Genomic DNA, 21,829 nt, shown 5'->3' with positions numbered 1-21,829 from the left:
TCAGGTTGGAAGGCACCTCTGATGCAACTGCCTACCTGGAGCAAGGCTGATTTTTGGGGATAAAACAGTTTGATACAACTTAAGTATCTGTCACTGAAATCCCCATCAATCTGATGTATTTTTGAACATTTTCTGTACACTTTTGTAAATGAAGAACAAACCAGAGGGTGCTCAGCTCAGTGCCATCTCATCCTACTCCACAGCACTGGGTCAGGCCCAGCATTTGCCCCCAAAGACAGACAGTTTCTGCCTCCTGCCCAGAGGGTTGTACAGCAAAGTGGGGGACTGCTCCCTTGGGAGGGAATGCTGGCACAGGGGGAGTAGGTAACCTGCCGGACGTGGCTGGGAAGCTGGGACTGCACCCAGCAGCCATCCCCACGCTGAAGCAGGAGTTGATACAGGAGGACAGCTCCAGCTTCACTTTGTGCACAATCCACAGCAACTCTTTGAGGAGGTAAATGAGTTTCTGGCACTACACTAAATCTGGGGCTGTGAATTACTCCATCCACCCGTAGCAGGGTGGCAAAACCAACCAGTCCAGCTCTTTCATCAGAATTACACTGTGCTGTCACAGAAGACATCCCAAGGACAAGCAGCTCCTTAAGTCAGAAACAACATCCCGATTGTCTAAATGGACGCAGAGGTGAAGTGAGGGGCTCTAGTACAGGTTTCCTCCAGGGCAGGGGTGGAGAAGATGCTTGTTACTGCTGCAGCGCAAGGCAGGTGCCTGTCCTGGTCTGTGTCATCGGCTCCTGGGGGTCTCCACCGCTCTCCTTCAGCGACCCTGCACAGCTGCCAGTGCTGGTGCGGGTTTAGCACCGGTGTTTGCAGAGCATCAGGGCCTCTGAGGCTCACAAGTTTATTTTCCCTTGCAAGTGCAGCTGTCCCTCAGCATCGGAGCAGGAACGGGGCCGCGGGGCCCTGCTCCTGAACTGCCCCGGGAAAGCTGCCCCTCACCAAATGAATCATTTCCAGGGCGCGGATGAGGAGGGAGGAGCAGCCAGGGGCTGACTGCGGGGCACGGCCCGGGGCTGATGCCACTGCAGAGGGAGCCCTGGCCGCCTGCCCTGGACAGTGTTCAGCAGGACCAGATGCTCCTCTCCCCAGCGCAGTAGGCACCAGGCAAGTGCTGATGGTGTCTATGGTCAGTGGCAGGACCCGCTCCGGGGCCTCATTCTGCAGCTGGGACAGGGGTCTGGGGTAAGGGGAGAGCTGCAGAGGGAGGAGGGACAGATGCGAATCGTGCAGGGTCTCCACCTCCCTTGGCCGGTGTTTGCTGTGAGGGACACGTGCCCCAGCTCTTCTAAAGCTCCTGGCATTGCTCCCGTCACCTCCCTCCTCTGGGAAGGCTCCTCAGCAGCACTCCTGAGCACTAACACTGGCCTCTGCATGCAGCAGGGTGTGCAGGGAGCGTGGTGGGACACGCAAGGCGCCGTGCAGGGCAGGATGGGCAGGGAGCTTGGGAACGACCACCCTGGCCGTATCCAGATGCCCTTCACCATTCCACATCCCTCTGTGTGCGAGGGCAGGGGCGGCCCCGCACGGCTGCATGCGAGCAGCGGGTCTGGCGCATGGGGCTGACAACAAACCCCACGTTGTGGTCGCCCGGCCTGGTGGGGAAAGGCCGCGTCCCTCCGGCCAGGCGGGGTCTGCCGGGGCAGCCGCCCGCTCCCTGCCCTGCTGCCCCTTCTGTTGGCTGGGCTGGGGGAGGACTTGCCCCGCGCTGCCCCGGTCCCGCTGCTCCCATCAGTACGGGCAGTGTCTGGGTGCAGGCGCTGCGCAGCGGGGCCCTGCTCCCACCACCCGGGGGGCTCCCGGACAAAGGTGGCCCTGGGCTCCCAGGAGACGGAGGCTCCTGCTCCCTGCCAGCCCGGCTGCGCATCCGCAGGGGCACGGAAAAGCTCCTGTGCAGCGGTGAGCAGAGCCCAGCCGTGAGAGCGGCCCGTGGGCAGCCCAGTGTCCTGTGCCATGGGGTGCTGAAGGGAAGGGGTGCTGCGGGGTGCACCCCACTGTGCCGGGGCGGCTGGGATGCTTTGGAGCTGGCAGTGTCAAGCCCGGGAACAGATTCCTGTTTCCACTGGTGAGTCAGCGGCGGCACCGCCAAGGCCCAGGGCTCCCTCCCTTCCCTCCGGCCACTGCCACCTCAGCCACGCATCCCTTTCCTGCTGCCGCTCGGGATCGGCAGCCCCAGCACCTATGGCCCTGCAGATGGGTGCTGCCTGCGTCCGCTGCTCTGCCCCTGCCACCTTCCTCCTCCCCTGCAGCAGCTCCATGCTGGCAGCAGCGTCAGCGCTGAGCTGTGCCCTCCGCGCCTGCCCCATCCCAAAGAGGGGGACACGGAGGGACGCAGAGGCCCCTGCTCCCGCGGGTGGGTTCAAGCCTCTGTTTCCCCACCACACGTTTCTGGCAGGCTCTTGCAGCCGCAGGAAGGTGCGAGCAGAGCCGGCAGCGCCTGCTGCTCACCCGACCAGCGCTGTTTGGGTTGGTCAGCACTCGCATCCTGAGCCCCCGCTGCACTTCCAGACGCAGCTTCGTTGTGGTTACAAGAGAAACAGCTCCCCACTGCGAGAGCAGCCCTGGCCAAGGGGAAGCTCTTGGGCGGGTTTGATACTGGGCACCCTCACACGCGCTGTGTCCTCCCCTGGGGGTGCGATGATCCGGTGGGGTACTCATCCCGATGAGGTGCTGCCCTGCAAGCACGGCTCAGGGATGCGCAGGGCAGGGATGCCCAAGCAGAGTGCGTGCAGAGCGGTGCCAGCTCCATCCTGCTGCGCTGCTGCTGTGACCGGGAGCCAGGACGCATCCCTGGGGAGCAGTCGGGAGAGGCACATCGGGAAATGCCTCCCCTCCCCGCGCTGCCAGGGCTGCGCCCAGGGCTGCCGGCAGCAGGGACTGCACAGAGGGACGGGTCAGGGAGGGCAATAAAAATAGATCCCTGTGACGCTCGGTGCTGCTGCTCGGCCTTTGAAGCGTGTTTGCAATGTGGGCACAGCCCCAGCGCTCGCTTCCACCTGCTCTGGACACACATCACCTCCTTCCCGGGTCAGCAGCTCCCGGACAGAGATAAGGATGGAGGGAAGAGCCCCATTCCCATCAGATGCTCCGAGCACAGCCGTTCCCAGCCCTGCAGCCCCCGAGCAGGCGGCTCTTGCTCTCTGTGGCCAGGGAAGGGCTGCGTGGCCATGGGGGAGTTGTTGGAGTGTTTTGTGCCCAGGATGGGGTGGGCACAGGGCAGCCGCTGGTGGCTGGGCTGCACCACTGAGGCTCCAGCACTTGGGTGGAACAAGGACTGGGGCTTTCAATGCACCCGGAGCATGTGCCAACAGGCTGCAGCCAGGGACGGGCTCCATCCGGGATGCCAGCTGGAGCAGGGCTGGTGCCATGCTCTACCTGCTGTGTATCCTGCCCTCTCAGCGCCTGGTCCCCTTACCTGGGGCTCACCCGCAGCCCCAGGACGGCTCTGTGCTGTGCCAGCACCATGGCGTGGTGCGGATGAGGCCAGCTCCATGGCGGGGCTTCAGGACTTCCGGCAGGGCCAGGAATGGGGCAAACCCCCCACAGACCAACCAACCAACCAACCCCGGCCAGTAACTGAGGAGACGGGAGGGGATCAGGGCTTTGCTGCCCAGCCTCACCGAGCGGACAGTGGAGCCGAAACGGCCTCAGCCACCCTTCCCCAGGCACCACGCTGCCATCGCGGGGGCCTCGGGCACTGCAGCCCCCCAGCATCCCTGTCTCGAGCTTCATTTGCTGCGTGCTGCTGAACTGAGAGATTTTAATCTTTTAATCACGTTATGAGCCGAGGTGGTGCCGGCCACGCACAGGAGGAATGTCTGGAAGTCAGCAGCGCCCGGCGCGGCGGGAGCCCATCCTGTCCCTGTCCACACATCCCCACCATGTCCTGCTTGGGAGCCCCGTCCTCCCCAGCCTGCCTCGTCCTGCCTGGAACCAGGACCAGAGCCTGGGGCTGGAGATCAGACGGGATGGGCTGGTCAGGCCATAGGCAGGGAATGTCGGAGGAGGCGCTCAGAGACTTTTCCATGCACCCGACCCGGGATGTGGTTCCCTGATGTACAATAGCAGAGAAAGGGGATCAGGGTGACTTTAGATTGGGTAAAAGGTGGACGGGGTCTGGGAAGGCCAAAGGACCCAACACAATAACCCCACTGGTTAACAAGAATCCATTTGGTTTTGCTCACTGCTGGTGCTTTGTGGGTGGGTTGCCAAAGGTAAGCCCTGTGTCAGGGGCTGCTCCTGCAGTGCCTACACCCCAGCTTTTGCAGCACTGGTTCTGTTACAGCCTGTGCTGCCGCTGCTGCACAGCCCCGTGCTGCTGAGAACCCCCCGTGAGGCCGCACATTGCTGCTGGCTTGGTGCCCTGCGTCACCCCACACCATCCTACATCACCCCACACCATCCTACATCACCCCGCCACCCCCTCCCCAGCTGTGGTGGGATGGAGCTGCAGGTCTTGGGGCAAGGCCAGGCAGCCATGGGGGGGAGCAGGTATTTCATGAGGAGCCTGTCATGCGGCACAATTAAAGCTCCTCGTTACCACGGTGTTAGTAGCAGCGAGGGCCATGCTCTCAGAGGGGCGCCTTTGCAAGAGGCCCCACAGCTGCAGCGAGGTGACATGAGGGTTTAATTACTCCCATCCCCGTGCTCTCCTCCCGAGCGGAGCAGAGGGGCGTCCCGCAGCACAGCCTGGTGCGGTGAGGCAACACAGAGCCACAGCAGCCCCTGCTGAAGAACAACAAAGGCCTGGAATTAGAGATGTGCTGCGAGTTTACTTTACTGCAAAACTATGTCAGAAATCCGTATTGTTTGGACAGGGATTTGCTGGGGATCGCTGGATGAAAGCTTGGCAGGGACCCAGCCTGGGGGGAAAAGTCAGCCAGCTCCTTTCTCCCGGTGAGGACTTGGAGCCAAGGGAGGGATGCACAGTGCTGCCGGAGCAAGGGCTTGCACATGGGCAGGGGCAAGGGACGGTCAGTACTTCAGTGAGCCACAGCAGGACCTGGGTGCAGCGTGGGTCCATGGAGCGGGATGCCAGACTGCCCCGTGCCCCAGCCCAGCTTTGGGTCTGTGCAGAAGGAGACATTGCAGTCGTGCCAACATCCTGGGATGCCGGGTTCAGCCGCCTGATTCAGCTCTGCGGCTGGAGCCCAGCCACAGCACCACAGGACACCGGTCATGGTGCAGGGCGGCTGCCCTGGCATGTATGGACAGAGCAGAATGGAGCTGGGCCGCAGGGGCTGCTCTCACCGGCCCCCCGGCAGCTCTGCGCTCACCACACTGCAGCAGTCAGGGCAGCTGCTCCCTCTGTGCCCGCGCTCAGCTGCTCTCCTCTCCCTTCACCACCCTCCTTGCAGCAGGGCTCAGCTCCCGGCTGCCGCTTGGAGCTGCAAATCCCAAATCCCCTTCTCCCACAGGATCCAGCCGGGCCTGTTCCCCACGTCTGTGCCGGGGACTCGCCTGTCTCCGAGCTGCGCAGTCCAGGGTTTGTGGGCGCAGCCATGGCACCGTGCTGGGTGCTGCTGGGGGAGATGCGGGGTGCCCTTCCCAGGCTCAGTGTGCGGAGCGCTGCTTGGAGCAGCACCAACCAGATGCGCAATGAACAGCAGCCACATGCGCCAGCAATGCCTGGGCATGCCTGGGCAAGGGACGAGGATGGTGAGTGCCAGCTCTGCCTGGCTTGGGGAGAAACGACAGCACACACAGCCTGGTTTCACATCTGTTACGTTTTTAATACTGTTCATGTCTAAAATGACCAAAACCAAGCCAAGCGCTCCTGACCCCTCACCCTGCCTTAGGCAGAGAGCAGCCAAGCGTGCCTCCTCCCTGCCTGGTGCTGGGTGCAGGCAGGGTGCAAGCAGAGCACCCCGCCACTGCGGGCAGGCTGCTCTGCGCCCACTGCCAGGAGAGGGGACTCGGCACAGCTCCGGTGAATGCATTTAAATAAGAAGCTAATGAGCAGCAAAAGCAAAGGCATCTTAATCACGTCTCCTAAAATAGCTATTGGCGGCTGCTCCTCCTGCCCCAGCGGCGAGGGGGCCCTGCCCGCCCCATGGCAGCTCAGTGCAGGCCAGGGCACGGTGCCCAGCAGCCCGCACTGGGTTAGGTTAACAGCACTCACACCGCTGGCAGCCGGCGGTGAGGGTAAGCGTGCAGCCAACACGGGCTGCAGCAGGCTGGGTGCAGCACAGGCGGGTGCGCGGTGCGGTGGCACGGGGTGGGTGCTGCCGTGTTGCCGGTGGCACAGACCTGGCTGCCTCCCGGTGCTGCGGAGACACAGGGCTGAGCTCCTCTCCTGTGTCCTCGGGAAGGCAACGCTGGCCAAGCTGCCAGCTATGGGGCAGCCCCGTGGCCCCAGAGGCCACCTTGTCATGGGGGTGTCTGCTGGGGTGCGCATACCTGCACCTCCTGCCCCGCAATGCAACGGGCACGGTGCAGGTGATGGGCACAGCGGATGGGAGGGTTTTGGGGTGGAAGCTGGGCTCTTGCTGCACTCCTGTGCCCACCTCCGTGTACCCGGCCGGGCACTCAGACCACGAAGCGGAGCCCATACGTCATCTGATGGCCGTTGTCCCAGGCGTAAAGCACCTTCTCCTTGGGGTTGTAGTCGACCTGCGTAGTGAAGGCATACTGGTTGAGGAAGGGCAGCCGGAGCTCTGCCTCCGTGTCCGTGTGCGTGTCAAAGGCGTAGGAGATCTGCCCTTCCTTCTGGTTGTAGGTGTCCACAGCATAGAGGATGCCGCAGATGATGAAGCAGTTCCCATAGGCATTGCGCTTCAGCCCTGTCTTCCAGGTGGTCTCCCTGCGCACAGAGAGGTCCCCAGGGTCGAGTCGGCTCAGGACGATCACCTCCTGCTGCGAGTAGTCGTAGTCCACGGAGGGGTAGATGACCCAGAGCCCGCTCTCATCCACAGCGAAGTCAATGTCCGAGTGGCCCCTCCACTTCCAGGGCGTCGTGTCCTCATACACCACATCATGGAGCTGCGCCCAGCCCGCCACGTACCGCTCCTTCAGGTCATACTTGATGATGTTCTTGGTGAAGGCACGGTTGTAGTAAAAGGCCCCCCGGTACACCACGTGCCCAGTGCCTATCCAGTTGTAGGGCAGCTTGTAGAGATTGCTCCAGCGGCCTGCAAGTGGGCAGGACAAGCACTGAGACCCCTCACAGCACTGCAGCCCCACACATGATGGCCCAATTGTGTCCCCCTCGCTGCCCCATGGGTGCTCGCCAGCGCAGGTCCCCATCAGCTGCCCACCACCCCTGGTGCTACATTGTGCTGGGCACCCCCAGGAGGAGCTGGGGTTCCTGTGCCCACTCAGCCACCAGCCCTCACCCTGCTTGAAGTTGTCGAGGCTCCTGAACTCCACCAGGCTGTTGCCGTAGTAGTAGTTGGTGACGTAGATTCGGTCATCCTTGGCCGCTGGGTCCTTCATCCAGGCCCCCTCGTTGCGCCCATAGCTGTGGTGCTCTGTGGGGGGCTCCACCGACTCGATGGTGCCTTCACACTCCACCTCTTTCACTGGGTACCGAGGAGGAGGAGGAAGGCTTACCCCATGCCTCCTGCCCGGCCACGGCTGCCAGGACCACCGCGTGGGCTCCCCATCTCAGTCCCCTGCTCACTCACCTCTGTTTGGTGTTTCAGGGCCCCCGCTGCTGTCAGCCCCCTGCCCGAGGACAGTGGCAGGGGGGCTGCGGGCAGTGGTGCGGGGGGCCAGGGCTGTGCTGGGTGCAGCCGTGGTGCTGGGCACGGTGGTCTCTGCCTGTGCAATGGCTTGGGCTGGGGTCCCCTCAGCTGATGGATCCTTCTCTTCCTGGGGCTCTACTGCAGCCGCCCCCCTCGCAGGGCTCTCTATGGGGGCCAAGCCAGGGGGTCAGTGCCCTGCGGGGCAGACCCTGGCCCTCCGCCTCGGTGGGGGGGTCCCTCCAGCCCCCTGGTGCTCACCTCGGCTGCTGGCCGGCCCCTCCGCTGCTCCTGCCTGCTTGGCCTTGTAGTAAGTGATGCCTCGGACCACGGTTTGCTGGTGTGCTGGTGGCTTGGGCTTGGCTGTAGGCTGTGACCCCCCCCTGGCCTTTGGGGTATCCTTTTTGGGCTTCTCGGGCTTCGGCTGTTTCTCCTTGGGTGCTCGGGGCGGGGCCCTGTCCCCCAGTGCCTTGCGGGTGCTGGGGAACCGTCCTGCCTCCTTCTCTCGTCCTCCTGCTGTGTCCTGGGGGGCACAGCCGGGTTAAACCCCCTTCCCTCCCGCCACCATGCAGGCCAGTGGGCCCAGTGGCACCAGCCATGGATACCGGCACCCTGGTGCACTTGTGGGAGCTTCCAGCACCTACTGTAAGCCTGGGGGAGCTCAGACCTGCCCCGTGGCACAAGCCCAGTGGCACCAGCCATGTCTGTGAGGAGCCAGCGCCCAAGGGTACCTGTGCCTTGCTCTCAGGGATGGCAGCAGCATCCTTCTGCAGCAGCTGGTAGCCCAGGTTGGAGATCTCCTTCCTGATGCTGATCATGATGTCAGAGTAGTTCTCATAGCGCTTCATCTGGTCAGTGAGGTGCAGGACACTCTCCTTCATGAAGTCGTTCTCCCTGCTCAGGTTGGTCTTGATGGTCTGGAGGAGAAGAGAGGCTGAAGCCCCACTTAGGGAGCCAATGGCACCCGCAGATGCTCCCAAGCAGCCAGACAGGGCACACTGCGGGACGGTGCCTGCTGAGCTCACTCACCTCTTCCAGCGTGTTCATCTGAGCCACCACCTTGTTGATGTAGGAGTGCACCTTCATGAGGTCCATGCTGTAGAGCGTTCCCTCCAGCAGGTCCACCATGGACTGCAGCTGCAGAGGGACAGTAGGGCTGGGGCGTGGGGCAGGGCTGTGGATGCCCACACGTCTCCATCCCTGCTCACAGGAACCACAATGCTCACCGCCCTGTGGGCCTGCTGGGGCAGGGACAGGGGGCATGGGGAGAGTGTCTCCAGCCCACAGCCCGCAGCCCCACTGTGCCTGCAGATACCTTGAAGAGCTCAGGCGCCTGCTTCTTCAGCTTCTCCATCTTCCACTCGTTCTCACAGGGGTTGAGTGAGGAGGGGGGGGCGGTGCAGGAGCACTTGCAGTCAGCCCCCGAGCTCACCGTCTCCACCGTGTAGAAGTCCTCCACGCGCATGCTGCCGCTCCGGACGCGGCTGCACGCGTCCTTGCTGAGCGGCCGCAGGATGCACTTGCAGCGGCAGTCAGAGCCCTCTGAGGTCATCCGGACCTGGTCCGCCTCACCCAGCACCTGCGAAGGGAGGACATGCAGCAGTGGGACGGCTGCTGAGCCTGGAGTTCTGCCCAGGAGCCCTATAGGACCCTGCTGAGCCCAGCAAGCCACCACAGCCTCCTCACTGCCCCAGGGCTCTTGGCTGTGCCCAAAGAGCACAGGGCATTGTCTTGTCCAGAGCATCCTGTCCCACCACTCTGCACTTGGGTAACAGTGACAAAACCCAGTCAGAAGCTTGTCCCCGCATCCACCAGAGTGTTTTGTGCCCCACATACCCTGGCCCCATATCTGTAGCTGTTGCCCAGCCTCCGGCAGTATCCAAGTGAGCAGGGACAGTGTCAAGGAGACCCAGAAGAGCCTCTGTTCCCCCACACCCACAGCCCCGAGCCCACACAGGCTCTGTTGTTCATGGTGACATGCAGCCACCTCGGGGTGAGCTCAGCCCCTCCAGACTCCCGCAATGGCCTGAGGCACACACTCAAGGACTCCCTTGTTTCCACACACGGCCCTGACTCATGCTACAGACCCCAGGGTGCTTTTTGGCTCATTTCTGCAGATAAGGAACCATTCTTCCCTCTCCCCCTTGTGCTTGAGAACAAGGCTGTGGCTCAGCCTCCCCACTGGGATGGGGAGCAACGTCCCACTCACCCCCTTCCGCGGCTGCGCACCTACGGGGCACATCTAGGCTGGCAGGGAGCTGCGCTGCGCGCCCCATGCCTGGAGATGCGCCTGCTCTGAACACCCAGGAGGGTGGCAGAAAGGGGAGAGGCAGCGGGGTGACCCCAGAGGGAGAGGGCTCTGCCCGCAGGGACTCTGACTCACCCTGGGAACAGAATGGTGGCCCCATCCGGCCCTGGAGCACAGCGCAGCGTGGGAAGGGGCAGAGCCCCGCAGGGCCGTGTCCTGCTGCGGGCAGCGCCCAGGCCATGCAGGCACCGTCCCTCCCACGCCCGGCTGGGATGATGAGCTGGTGGCACCCGGCAGCGGCTCTCCCCGGGGACCCGCAGCTCTTCATGGGCCGGGCCAGGGGCTCCCCTTCCTAAAAGGGGCAGCAGAACCTCCTGCGTTTTGCATTTCAAAAAAGCCTCTCTCTTTCAAAGGGAAACCGGGGTCCTGCCGGCTGGGAGCAAAACACCAGGCGGCCGAGAGGGCTGTAAACTGAACAGATCTAATCAAGCTCTCAGCGGGGAGCAGCAGCAGGGAGCGGGACTCTGTCCCCAACACCACCTCTCTAGGCTCTCTTCCCTCGGCCCCCTGACCTCCCCATGGCAATGCTGGTGCTTGTGCAAACAGGCCGGACAATTCACAGCCCGGACATGAGCTGCTGGCCCCTCCGTGCACACCCAGGCAGCTCCCTGGCCCCGGAGCTGGGCTGCTGCTCTTGCCCCCAGCTCTGTCCTTGCACGTACATGGCACTGTATGATCCCCAATGGGAGCCCTGCACAAGGTGTGCCCCACGGGACCCCCACTGCTGCCACCAACACCCCAAGCCAGCGAAGCTACCACAGCCCGACAGCCAGGCCACGCTGCGGCCCCGCCTGCCTCCAGCACCTTCCGCAGGGAAGGGCCGCAGCTGGAAGCTCATTCCCATGGGAGCAGAACGCGTTCCCCCCCTCCGCCCTTGGCAGCGCTTGGTGGGAGGCACGGCTGGCGCGGGGGCCCCGCGTGTCCCACTGAGGTGGGGCACGAGTGGGCTGGAGCCATGCGCAGCAAATGCACCCGAGCAGCCCTATCGGTGCCTGTTTACACTGCACAGGGCACGGGGGGCAGCAAACAGAGGCTCCCCCCTGGCACAAAGGGGTAACCCCTTCCCAGGGGCTTCCCAGTTCAAGCCATTTCCCTCTCGCGTCCCAGCAGCGCGCCTTCCTGCACAAGAGCCGGGGCAGCCTTCACGTGAGGTAGTAACATTAAACCTCGTTCTGCCTTTTAAACGGCTTCCTTAAACAGGAACCGTATGTTCTGTTTATGCAGAAAAGCCTATAAACAAGGAAGTCTTCATAAAAAAAGCCCCCACGCGGTCCGTTCCATGAGGGTCACCGCACCTCGGTGCAGCGGCTGGGGATCCTTCAGCAGTGTGTGCCTGGCTGTGCCGCAACCCTGCAGGGAGCAACCTGCACCCCTGCCACTCTCGGGACCCAACAGCGTGCGGGTGGGTCGGGACACGGGGGTGCAGGGCACCCCTGCTGCAGGCTGCGCTGAATGCTCCTTGCGGGAATCGAAGAAACCTCCGTGCGGGCTGCATGGTCTCCAGGTGGCTCTTTCCCTGAATCCCTCTCTTCCTGCAGAGCACAGCCCAGGGTGCAGGCAGGTGGGTCTGCCGCTCCTCTGGAGCTGGGGCTGCACACCCATGGCTGGTGTTGGATAGCATCCCAGTGCTTTGCCGAGGGCTTCCTCACTCCAGTTTTACGAGCTGGGTAATTTTCCCAGCGCTGCCGTTTCTCAGACCTCTTGCAAGAGCGTCCGTGCGAGCACTGAGTTTGTGCCATGATCTGGGGAGAGCGGGACCTTTGACAATGAACCTTGGCCAGCTTTTAAGCTGTCCTTTGCCTGCTGCCAGGGGACTTGTCTCGGAGGAAAACACGCTGTGTTGATAAGCACGCTGCCGCGCTGCACGCCTCTTGCACAGCTGCTGCGAGGCATGTCCCCGTGACAGGAGGGAAACCATGTCACCCTCCTCGTCTTCCTCCTCCTCCCTGGCTTGGCACAAGGCGTTGAACATGCGTTGACGCAGAGCCGTGGCTGATGGCGGCCAGGCCCTGGGCACTGGCACTGCTTGAGTGTCCTGTGTTGGTCACGGTTACACGACCATGCGAGTTGCTCATGGGGCACACGAATGCTCATCCATGGGATCTCATCCCTAATGGCAAGAACTCAAAAACCCCCTTCATGCACAGCAGGCAGCACGTGCACATGGGGAGGGAAGGATGGAGGAGGTGACGATGATGCACGGGTCCTTAGGCTGCAAACCCCAGCGTCTTTCAGACAGCATCACCCTAAAACCTCGCCGGGAAGCCAGCACAGGGCTCTGCCGGGCACCACTCCCAAAAACAGCCGCTGCAAACAACAGCTGTGCTCTCATCTTACTCCATTAAATGACTGAGGAAATCTTGGCTTTTGAACGCTTTGGTGATCCCAGCATCAGCGCCTTTCGTCCCTGTGTGCTGCTCCCACCACCTTCGCTCAGCTGGTCCGCACGTCGCGGCTGCTGACCCCGCAGCATAACAGTCTTGGGGACGCCTGGATCCGAGAGCCCCGGGCTCCCACCCGCTGCGTGTCCCGCTCCCGCGCTCCTCTAACCTCCACGGGGCAAGTCTCATCGCGGCTGCTCTTCCTGGCACGGAGACGCTCATTACGGAGCCCATCACCGCAGCGCTGGGGCTTGGGCACCTTCCAACCCACCGAAACGCTCGCAGCCTGAAACTTTGCCCCCACGAAAGCCCCGCAGCGCAGGGAGCGGCAGCACCAGAGCCGCACCAGCCTTTCCCGAGGAGTATCCCCGCTCCGCACCGAGGACGGCACCGGAGGCTCTGCCCGTTCTCCCGGCGGCGCCGCTGCTGATCGGAGCTCGGCGGGTCTGTTCCTGCAGGAAAGCCCCGTCCGCGCGGGGAGCTCCGGCCCTGCGACACGGTTCGCGGTCCCCGGTGCAGGTTGCGGTGCCGGTGCCAGCCCGGGGCCGGGTTCCCGCCGCCCGCCCTGCCCGCGGGGTGCCAGCGTGCGAGGGGACCCCCCCCCCCGGAGCCCGCCCGGCCCCAGCGCCGGTCCGTCCGTGCTTACCGTGGCGGCGCCGTGCGCCGCGGCCAGCGCCGGGAGCAGCAGCGCCGGGAGCAGCAGCACCCGCATGGCGAGAGCGGCACCGAGCGCCCGCTCCGCCCGTCCCGCCCCGCTCCGCCCCGCTTAGTCGCGGCCCGGCGGCGGCACCGGCCCCAGGAGCGGCGCCGCGACGGCGGGGGCGGCGCGGTCCCGCCCGGGCGGAGCTGTCCGGTGCCCGCCCCGGGGCGGTCCGGGCTTTCCCTCTATCGGGGCTGTCCGTTAGCCTAGACGGGGCTGCCCGGCCCCCCGGGCTGCCCGCTGCCCACTTCCCGGACGGACAGGTCCCCGCAGCTGTCGGGGCAGGTGCCCGCCCGGACCGCCCTCGGGGCTGCCCGGTGCCCGAACGGCGCCGGGGCGGGGAGCGAGAGCCCCCTAGCGCCCATCCGCTCCCGGTGCACAGGCCCCGGCGAGCCAGAGCGGGGCCGGGGGCGGCCCCGACTCCAGGGTGGGCAGCGGCGCCGAGCCCGCCGGGGCGGGGCGGGGCGGGGCCGGGCGGGGCCCGGCGGGGGCGGGGCCGGGGGCGGGGCCTTCCAACGGGTACATCCGGGCAGCGCGCCCGGACTACGCTTCCCGTCGTGCCCCGCGGCAGGGCGGGGCGGCCCCGGCCCGGCCCGGCCCGAGCGCGGCGTCCGCAGCGGCGGCTCTGGCTGTCAGCAGCGCCCGGAGCGGCCATGGGGCAGCGCGGCCGCCGGGGCCCCTGAGACCCGCCGCGCCGCGGCCCCGGCGCCGCCATGGAGCTGGAGCCGCCCGCGGAGCTCCCGGAGCCCCGCTCCGGCGCTAAGGGACCGCCCCGCAACGGTGAGTGGAGCGCGGGGTCCGGCTCGGCCCGGCCGCCCCTCGGGGCTGGGGATGCGGAGGGGGCATCCGTGTGGCGCGGGTGACGCGCCGGGGCTCACGGCCGGCGGTACCGGGGCTTCGCTCGCCGCGTCTCGGCCCCCCCCACTGCGTGCGGCGGGGCTCGGGGGCTCCCGGCGGCCGCGGCTTTCCGCGGTCGTGGGGCACAACAAAGGGTTGCGGCCGGCGCGCTGCCCGCCCTGCCCGCCGTCTGTCCCCGCTGTCAGGGCCGCCGCCGTCCCGCTCGGAGAGCGCCGGGGCTCTGCGGGGCGGGCGCGGACACGCGGGGCTGTCCCCGGTGCGCGGCGGGTCCCGTGCTCAGGCAGAGCCGCTCCCCGCGTGTGGGGTTTTCCACCTGAACGCTCCGTGTGGCGGCGCCGGTGCTGCCCCGGGTCGCTGCGCCCGAGCTGCCGCCTCCGTGCCGCTGCCGGCACCCCCAGAACGGGCGTTTAACCGGCGCGGGTGCCTCTGCCCGGGCCGCTTTGGGACACTTCACACTCCCAGCGTGCGGATGCCGCATCTGCACTTGAATGTCCCTGCCAGCCTTTGTGGCTCGCAATTGCATTTTACCATCTCAAGGTACCCTTTTCTACAAAGGATTTGCTCAGACAAAAGAAGCTCCTTATCAGGCAGCACCGCTGGCATTTGCTGGATGCCGGCATTCCCAAAATGTACCCTTTACTGTAATCACCAGCGCTGCCTATCTCTGTAATTACCCTAAAATGTAGCTTTAAGTTGTGAGGCTGCTAGAAGCGCTTTAATCCTTTCTTAACCAGATGTCCAATTGGATGAAAGATACTTTTAATCCTTAATACTTTTTGAACTTTCTGACTTAATTTGGGAAGTGTCTGTTGCTTTGGTGTCCTTAATAATGGAGCAATATTCATCCTTTGTCTGCACATACTGTTCTCCCCCACAGAAATATAGGGGTTTGTGGGAATATCTTTCAATTCATCAGGTTAGTTGTAAGAGTTACTTTCATGTCTTGTATGGCTATCTCAAGTGATAGATGTTGTACCTGTGGCTTCGGCTAGCCTCCTGAATGGATGATGTAACAACCTTTTACTAGTTTGCCTTCAAAAAACGTGAAATACTGGCACGGTGTTGAGACACTGCGTGACCTTCAGTCCTTCTAAAGCCTCCAGCAGCCGGGGGAGGAGCTGAAAAGATTGGCTTCTTACTTTGCTGGCTTATAAAATATCTGCAGATGGGAATGGTAAATGAAGACTTGTAATGCTTCCTCTTTTTAGGGAGGATTCATAGCACTTCTGGTACCTTGAGGTGCGACATCTCCGCTCACTACAAAACCAGCGAAAACAGTATGATGTATTTGTGGAGGAGATCATAATCCTACTTTTAGATATATAAATATTTTTGGTGGCTGCGTTAAAATCATTAATGAACTTAAGCTCTGCACGTGGCTTCTGTGTTAACCCAGAGTAAACTGCTGCAAGCTTATTGGCGTCTTCAGTGAAGGAGCCTCAGGATCACTTTGAAATGCAGTTACAGATTTCATTTCGGCAGTTACAGGCAATTGCAACCTCATTATTTAAGGGGGCATTTGATGTTCTTAGAATATAAGATGATGGTTTTCCCTTACAAGTTTCAGTACATTCCCTTTCATGTAAAAAATTTTGCCATTGAGCAAATCAATGGCAATGAGTAAAATGAATTCTATTAAATCACTTCATTAAGGCATTAATTTTTCCTGCACTCTTAGCAATTATTTCTCAACAGGGTTATATTTCAGATGAGTTTCCCCATAGCTTCAGTTGGTGTCTGCTTCCTCTGAATGAAACAGGGTGGCTTTTAGACAGTTTTAATGATTTTATGTTTTAACTAAAATAGCGACATAAAAGGTTATCTAGAATTAAGGTAACTTTAGATACTTTGTGTAGTATGGTCTTGGAAGACTGATTCAAGTGTCGGGAAACTAGCTGAATTTTGTGTTCCCTTAAAATGAGCAGAGTTTCAGATGGGCAGATTACTGATCTGGATGAGCTTCATACCAGAGAGAAGAGGAAAGTTGCGAGAACACAAAGAATGCAAGGTTTTCAAAGAAAAATCCCATTGCTTGCATCCCTTCCCTTTTCCACAGTGCTCTCAAACTTTACTGGCACGCACTGACATTTTTAGTGGTTCTTTATGCTTGATTGCTTTGCATCTGATGAGATAAGCCATTGCTTAACAAAGACTATTTCATTGATATAGTTAGGTCTTAGTTTACTTGCTATAAACATTTCTTTGAAGGTTTAGGAAGAAAAACAAATTGAGTTGTTGAATGGCAATGCTGCTAAAGTCAAATGTCTCTGAACAAACAAGAAGCTACAGTGTTATTTTGATTCAGTGTTGGCTTGTTGAATGTGGAATGCTCTTGCTTTTGTAAATAGTAATAGAGAATAATAGAGAATAGAATTCTAAGCTGTGATGGGAAATAAGACTTATAGCTGAAGAACTTAATTCCTTTGTTTGATTTGATGGTAAAAGGGGGAAAATACCTCTCTGTAAAGTTGGAATTTGGTATTGATGGCTTCTGTAGATCATTAATGAGGAAAATGGGTTTATGCATGCCTTTTTGTACTACAACCAGGACTAGCAGTGCATGTTCAGCAGATGCAGTGTGTGATGTGACGCTGCAGCAGGATTTTTCCCTCACTTTGCAATGAAACAGTGTAAAGATAATGTATCATAGGACATGAGGGAACTTTTGCATTGAGGAGATCTATTTCTTGACTGTTGGGAGGCAATAGTCATCCTTCTGTCCTGTCCCTGGCAAGTTATTTGTGCTATCTCTTTTTCTTGGTGGGGAGAATGTGCAAGCAGTTTACTGAATTACTATTTGACTCTTCCATGGTGGTAGCTTTGAACAGATGCATTTACACTAGCATTCTCTGGGAATGAGCGCAGTTTATCCTGTTGATAAACTGCCTATTTAAATAAAGCCTTCAGCAGTGTAATCTGGTAATTCTAATTAAGTCATTTACATAAAGAATTGGCCCAGGGTTTCATCAGATGGTTGCTGGTGAGTTGAAATGCATTCTTTCCCTCCAGCTGTATTAAACTGGCCTTTTGATCCTTTCCTCTTTTTTTTTCAGCCTTTAAGCCAGGGTGGTTATCACTTTGCAGAGTTAATTGAGAAAGGGAAGTTGGGGGACAAGAGGACCCTTCAAGGTTTAGCTTTAGTCTTAATTATTACGGTTCTAATTACCTAATTAGAAGACTTTCAGATTTTTTATGTTGATAAAAATGATTCTGTACAGGTTTTGTTACAAAGAGGAAATACACCGCTGATAGGCTAGCTTCAGTGAAGCTCTTTATTGGTAAATGATTGCCAATAACTTATCTTGAAAGCAGTATATGTCTGGAGTATCTGAATTCTACTCCAGCTCCTCGATAAGGAGGTTTCATTTACAAAGGGTGGACCCCACGTCCTTCAGAGAGCATGAGTTACATGTCTACCTTCCGTTGCCTAATCACCCCTGTTACAGGCTTCTATAGGTGGCGAAATTTAAACTTGGAGAAATGTCTGGTCAGTGTGTGAAGGATTACTTCTTTTAAGTCCTTTTCCCCTTTGTGGATGCATCAGGAGAAAAATGGATCAAAATTTGCCATGGCTCTAATGCCAGGCTGACTGCAGACTGCTGCCATGTCCTTGCCTGGAAGTATCTCTCAACTGAAACTGTATGTATTTCATGGGAATTTAAACTGGAATTGTGAAGCACCTGGGACTAAATCTCATAATTCTCTTGTATAAAACCCTATCAGTTATTCCAGCAGGAGATAGGAATTGCAGTGGCGTTGCGTATTTCCAAAGGTCTACGTTGTGCTCAAGTCAGTGCAGCGGATTCTCTGCCCTGTTAACTTTATGAAACTGTAAATGAGCACAGTGCTCCTATAAACGTTAGGGTTTATCCTGCTTAGTTGTTTGTGACTCTGGCACTACTGAGAAGCACAGGGTTTATCTGTGGGAATTGTTCCGAAGCCATCAGATCCTGAAGCCAAGTGATTAAATGATCCCTGTCGTGGTTGTAGTAAAGACCGGAAAAGAACTGCTGGTCTCTGAAGGTTGTGCCAACACCATCTCGTCCTCCACGAATCCCTTCGTTCAGTCTCGCGGCTGTAACTCGCCTGCTTTATGTTGTTTGGCAATACAAAGAATTATTCCTAAGTATATTGTTCCTTCAGACGTCCTGTGGGTGCTTTTGCCAGGAGACTCCATATCCTGTGTGCGTGTTCTGTCAACAGCTGTAAAGAAATGCCCTTTCTGTGGATCACAGCCTGCAAATAACATAATGTAAGATGGCATTCTTGGTTACTGGGGCTTTGGTTTAAGGTGGGTAACCGTTCAGCTGAGGTCTTGGCTTATTTTGCAGTAGAATGTAAGCTCAGGGCTTGGTTTATTCAAGGTTGATGTTTTTCAGTCAGGTTTGGGTCTTAGTTCATCAGAGGCATTGCTCAGCCTGCACTGAGTGGTTTGGGTACTAAAAGAACTTGGTTTTGCTTTCTGCATATGACTGCTTTGCTCATGGGAGTATCTTGGGTACATTGTGATAGTTTGTGTGCTTACAGGAAAGGGTTTTTTCAACACGGAAGCATCCAGCTTCCTCCAAGCAGGCTCTGTCAAGGTGGTTTTCTTCATCCAGGGACTGGGAAGGTGCTTTCTCTCTCTCATAGAATCAAATAGGTTGGAAAAGACCTTTAAGATCATTAAGCCCAACTGTTACCCCAGGACTGCCAAGTCTACCACTAAACCAAGTCACTGAAGGCAAACGTCTCCCCTCATGGCTGCCCCCATGATCTTCACTTACAGCCACCCCTCATCTGCCTCCCATAGCGGTCCTCCCTGTATAGCGGTCTCCCCTCATGGTCTCCCCTCACACCCCAAGGCCGCCCCTGTTCTCCCCTCACAACTTGCTCTCACGATCTCCCACCATGGCTGCCCCTCTCTCCCTCTCAGCTGCAGCTGGGCTGTACTTGCCACTGCAGCTCCATACGGGTTTGTCAGCACACCGACATATTTACTTAAAGCATCTCTATGATGCTCACGAAGGCTTGAGTCTTTTCTACACACAGCAAAGCTGGAACTGGTAGCAGGAAGAGCTTTTCCTGGTGGTACCGGTTGGAATTCCAGCAGCAGAGCTCTGGTGTTGTGACCCTCTCCTGCAGCCCTGCGGTGGAACACTGCTTTGGGTACCTTTTTTTGTGGTGTCAGACTAATCAACTTGAACACTCGTAAAAACTAACCGGTATTTTATGAATGACAGTGTCTGAGTTTCAAATGAGAGGGCTGTGCTAACTGTAAGATGCTTGGAGACGCACAGGACCCTGTGGTGGGTTTCTGTTGATGGCACAGATCCAGTGTGCAGACTGGGAATCTGTAGCTTGGTCTCGTCATTGCTGCCTCGTTAGAGGCTCTTAGTTGGTGTTTGTCAGCCAGAATGCTCTCCTAAGCTTTAGAGGTTGATGGGTTTTCCCCTTGAAAGTGTGCTTGTGTGCCTAAGAGAAACCCAAGCTCCCAGCAGAATGGGTCTTTTTCCATTTCAGTTCCAAAATGGAAGAGAACTGAGGAAGCCTGCATTTGGGGCAGGAGTTTGCTACTACCACTGTGCAGCAGCAAGCTAACGGTGTAGTTACTCACCGCCTCCTGCTTTGCTTGCTGTCTTTGTGAAGCTTCTTTGGCCTGCTTGTGTTTTCCTGCGTACCTGCTACGTGCTGTATGGGGCTGTCACCTTAACACTTGAGCTGACCTTTAGCGTTTCACTTTGATTTACATAGGGCCTCTGCTCAGTGAACTGTCCCTATCACAGGATGATATCCATAAAAATGACACTTCCTTGTCTTGAAAAAAATCCTCGGGCCCATTGGAGACATGTGAAAAGGACACCCAGCAGGAAGAGAGGCCCATGGCTTCAAATGTTCATCAATCATTTTCCTGGCACCAGGAAACCAATCAACTCTTCTAAGGGGTAGAGCGTAATCAATCACCCAATGTGGGAAACGGGGATCAGTGGCCCTACCAAAAATGTCCCTTCATGTTGTCAGAAGGAAAAAGTGTTGTGTTTGTACTTAGTCACTGGTAGTAACTTAGACCCTTGCTATAATGGATTCTGTCTTCTGTGAAAGACAATCCGTGAAGAAAACTGATGTTGTACAGGCAACTTAAGCTTGAACTAAAGATTTTTGTTTCCAGTGATGTTGAGCTATGTTTTGGTTGGAGATTTCTTTCCTTTACCTTTCTGTAGCTGACGGGTGATGGGTTTGCTTCCTGCTCCCAGTCCTCTGTGTTCTGTGAGTGGCCAGGACAGCAGCATGATGGTTTTATTTAGAGGACCAGAATTTTAATTTTGCACTTTCTTCATGAAACAACTGAAGTCTGAAATAGCTTCTGTTGCAAACTGCTAAAAATACAGATGTATGGGTTGCCTAACAATTAGTAGTTGTCAGCATCTGTAGGATATTTTATTGTAGCAAATGGGTAGGGGTTATTTGAATTCTTCTAGTAAGATGCTATAAATTGCAGCAAGAGAGTTGTCTGTAATTTTGTTTGTAAATTTGCAAATTTCTGTGGAAACCTCTGCAATAGCTGTTGCATAAGAAATGCCACAATATTTATGGCAAAATAATTGGCAAGTAGATTGCCAGAATTCCTTCCCTAGGAAAACACTTCTTGACAGGAAATAAGAGGCATTGAGCTAATGGCCTGGCTTGGCATTGCTCTGCTGATGCCTGATGTGAGTGTGGCTTGGGTAGCTGTGGCTGATCACAGAGGCAGTGATACCCCTGGGTTGGCTGCTGGCTGGCAGGGGTGTCTCTGGGTGCTGCTGCTGGTGATGCTTTCTGCTCCGATGCGTTTAGTGGGGGGTGGCAATGATTTGGCTGCATGGTTCATGTGCTGTGTCTGTCTGTCTTGTTATCAATAGCCACAGACATTTGAAACAAATGCTGTAACTTTAAAATGGCCAGCCTCTTCTGTCCTGGCTTCACGGAAAAGGTGTCAGGACTTCAGCGACTTGCGTCAAACATGAAGTGCATTTTCCTGGCATATAGTAGTTTTCTGCAAAACACCTTTGGAACAACGCTTACTGTTCCAGTGCACCCTGTATCTGCCAAGGAGGAGCATTTCTAACCCTTAAAACTTGAGAAATGCTGTATCAGAAATATTCTTAAGTTTTTGGATTTCTTAAATCCTGGTGTTTAATACACGCCTTTAAATGACACGCTGGGGTGGTTTATTGGGCATAGCAAGTGTCCGAGCAGGTAGATGTAGCTGGCAGGTGCCAGAGGTGAGCCAGCACACCCTGCTGTGGTTGCCCCTAGTATTAAAAATAGCTGGTCTGCAACACATGTGCGTAACAGTTAATGAACGCGAGTGCCAGCTGCTCTTAAACGCTTAGGACAAACCCCTCAAATCCTGGTTAGTAATTAAAAGCTTTGAAATGACCTTGAATCTAAAGCTGTCTTGAGGTGAATTTATAACTTCTCTCCGTTGCAGACGTGGCTGGGTACAACAGTGCACTGTGCTGTTTGGTGAAATGTTTCATGGCAGCCTTGGATGAACGCTGAGGAGCGGAAATAATCGGCACGCAGCTGAGGCACAAAATGGCCATGTGGAATATTTGCAAGTACACCTCTGAAGAACAGTTAAAAAATAAAATGTGTTTCTACACATAGAAATAACCGAAGGACAGAACTGCGTGCGCACACGGGACGCCTGGGAAATGTATTTTTCTTGTACAGACTTACTGCAATAGCTTACCCCACTTAAATACCCAGATGGATTTCACATTAATACCTGCTTTTAGAAAACAAACTCCCTTTTTTCTTAGTCAGTGAAGGTGCAGAGTTACTTGTCCTTTTGTAAGTGTATGGATTTAAACAGCTTCAGCTCTGCTGCCAAGAGAGTACCATTAGTGTTGCTCTGAAAGGG

At 57.5% G+C, this 21,829-nt stretch overlaps 2 protein-coding genes across 4 annotated transcripts in view; one reads left to right on the top strand and one right to left on the bottom strand.

Moving 5' to 3' along the window:
- Positions 1-5,726: 5,726 nt before the first annotated feature.
- OLFML2A (olfactomedin like 2A) lies at positions 5,727-13,408 on the bottom strand. Its single transcript, XM_065695608.1, has 8 exons — positions 13,033-13,408; positions 9,013-9,276; positions 8,727-8,834; positions 8,429-8,614; positions 7,959-8,220; positions 7,641-7,865; positions 7,350-7,535; positions 5,727-7,145 (listed from the first exon to the last, which is right to left on the bottom strand). The coding sequence occupies exons 1-8, from the start codon at positions 13,096-13,098 to the stop codon at positions 6,544-6,546; spliced, it is 1,899 nt and encodes a 632-aa protein (XP_065551680.1). The 5' UTR covers positions 13,099-13,408; the 3' UTR covers positions 5,727-6,543.
- Positions 13,409-13,734: 326 nt separating this feature from the next.
- NR6A1 (nuclear receptor subfamily 6 group A member 1) overlaps positions 13,735-21,829 on the top strand; it is a 77,689-nt gene continuing 69,594 nt past the window's right edge. For all 3 annotated transcript variants that reach the window (XM_065695737.1, XM_065695736.1, XM_065695739.1), the window contains exon 1: positions 13,735-13,866. In XM_065695737.1, the coding sequence (XP_065551809.1) occupies positions 13,800-13,866 (67 nt within the window). In that variant the 5' untranslated portion in view covers positions 13,735-13,799. The remainder of the gene's footprint in view (positions 13,867-21,829) is intronic.

Source organism: Lathamus discolor, chromosome 15 (genome assembly GCF_037157495.1).
Source record: "Lathamus discolor isolate bLatDis1 chromosome 15, bLatDis1.hap1, whole genome shotgun sequence".
NCBI lineage: Eukaryota > Metazoa > Chordata > Aves > Psittaciformes > Psittacidae > Lathamus > Lathamus discolor.
This window is presented reverse-complemented; position numbering and strand designations above follow the sequence as displayed.

What these genes read in the sequence shown, in the direction of transcription:
- OLFML2A (XM_065695608.1), bottom strand. Translation starts at nt 13,098, where the DNA reads ATGCGGGTGCTGCTGCTCCCGGCGCTGCTGCTCCCGGCGCTGGCCGCG. An exon ending in CGGCGCACGGCGCCGCCACG is followed by an intron (nt 9,277 to 13,032) that starts GTAAGCACGGAC and finishes CTCCCTTCGCAG; the next exon opens with GTGCTGGGTGAGGCGGACCA. An exon ending in CCTCGACAACTTCAAGCAGG is followed by an intron (nt 7,146 to 7,349) that starts GTGAGGGCTGGT and finishes GCCCACTTGCAG; the next exon opens with GCCGCTGGAGCAATCTCTAC.